Raw genomic sequence first — 980 nt, forward strand, 5'->3', positions numbered from 1 at the left:
ATGGCTATGATGTTGAACTTAGAGAGCGAAGAAGTAAAGTAATCTCTCGAAAACTCTCTTCTTCTAGGTAAGTATTATTTAATGAAGAGTGTTACTTAAAAATAGTGTAATATTTTATTAAAAATTTTTTGTTCCTTTTTAATAAATAATTTTTTTTTTTTTTTTGCAGTAAGAAAAACAATTCAGGGGTTAATGATGGAGTATTAAATTTTCTTGAAAAAGATCTTTGTGATTGTCTTATTGAAAACTGTCCCGGATGTCATTTCCCCTGTTTAAAATGTCGTTCCTATAAATGTGGTGCCGAGTGCAGGTATAATTATTTAGATATTTAATGAGTTGTAAAATTAAAAAAACTTTAATTTTTTAACATTTAATGTTAAATAAATTTATACTTTTTTTTAGGATCAATAGAAAATGGGTATATGAAGAAGTAGAAAATGAAAGTGATGCTTATGTGACTAGAACCGATAATTTAATGCAATCTGTTTAATATATTTTCTATTCATGTTATATTTTCAATCGTAGAATTTTATTTTTCTAATATTTGTGTGTAATATAATCAATTAAATCAAATGTTTATTTATGTTTAAAGTTTAATTTCTTTTTTTTAAATTTTTTTTTCTCTTTTATAGATTTTAGGTAAAATTTTTAATAATTAAAAAATAAAATTTTTCGTATACATCTTACCTCGATTTATGTTGTTATTCATTATTTTTGTGCTCCATTCTTCCATGTGCTCCATTCTTTCATGTGCTCCATTCTTTCATGTGCTCCATGCTATATATAAATGTATATATTTAATAAAAATTTTTTTTTTTTAACTTAACCTTTTTACACAAACATAAAAAACAACTTTGGGGAGACAAATTAAGGAAAAAGATTTATACAAAATCATTTTATTATTAACAGCCTGAAATAATTTATTTAGGCTTTATAAAACAATTGTAGAGGTTGTAGTTGTATAATCGTAAGGTTGTAGT

At 23.5% G+C, this 980-nt stretch overlaps 1 protein-coding gene across 1 annotated transcript; it reads left to right on the forward strand.

Annotated features, from left to right (window-relative positions):
* Phum_PHUM390120 (uncharacterized protein) lies at window positions 1–490 on the forward strand (the record flags this gene model as incomplete). The annotated part of the gene is made up of 3 exons (XM_002428500.1): window positions 1–38; window positions 170–310; window positions 412–490. 3 exons carry the CDS (start codon window positions 1–3, stop codon window positions 488–490), a joined length of 258 nt encoding a protein of 85 aa, XP_002428545.1.
* Between the last annotated feature and the right edge of the window lie 490 nt (window positions 491–980).

This window comes from Pediculus humanus, genomic scaffold (assembly GCF_000006295.1).
Source record: "Pediculus humanus corporis 1103172107869 genomic scaffold, whole genome shotgun sequence".
NCBI classification, from domain to species: Eukaryota; Metazoa; Arthropoda; class Insecta; order Psocodea; family Pediculidae; genus Pediculus; species Pediculus humanus.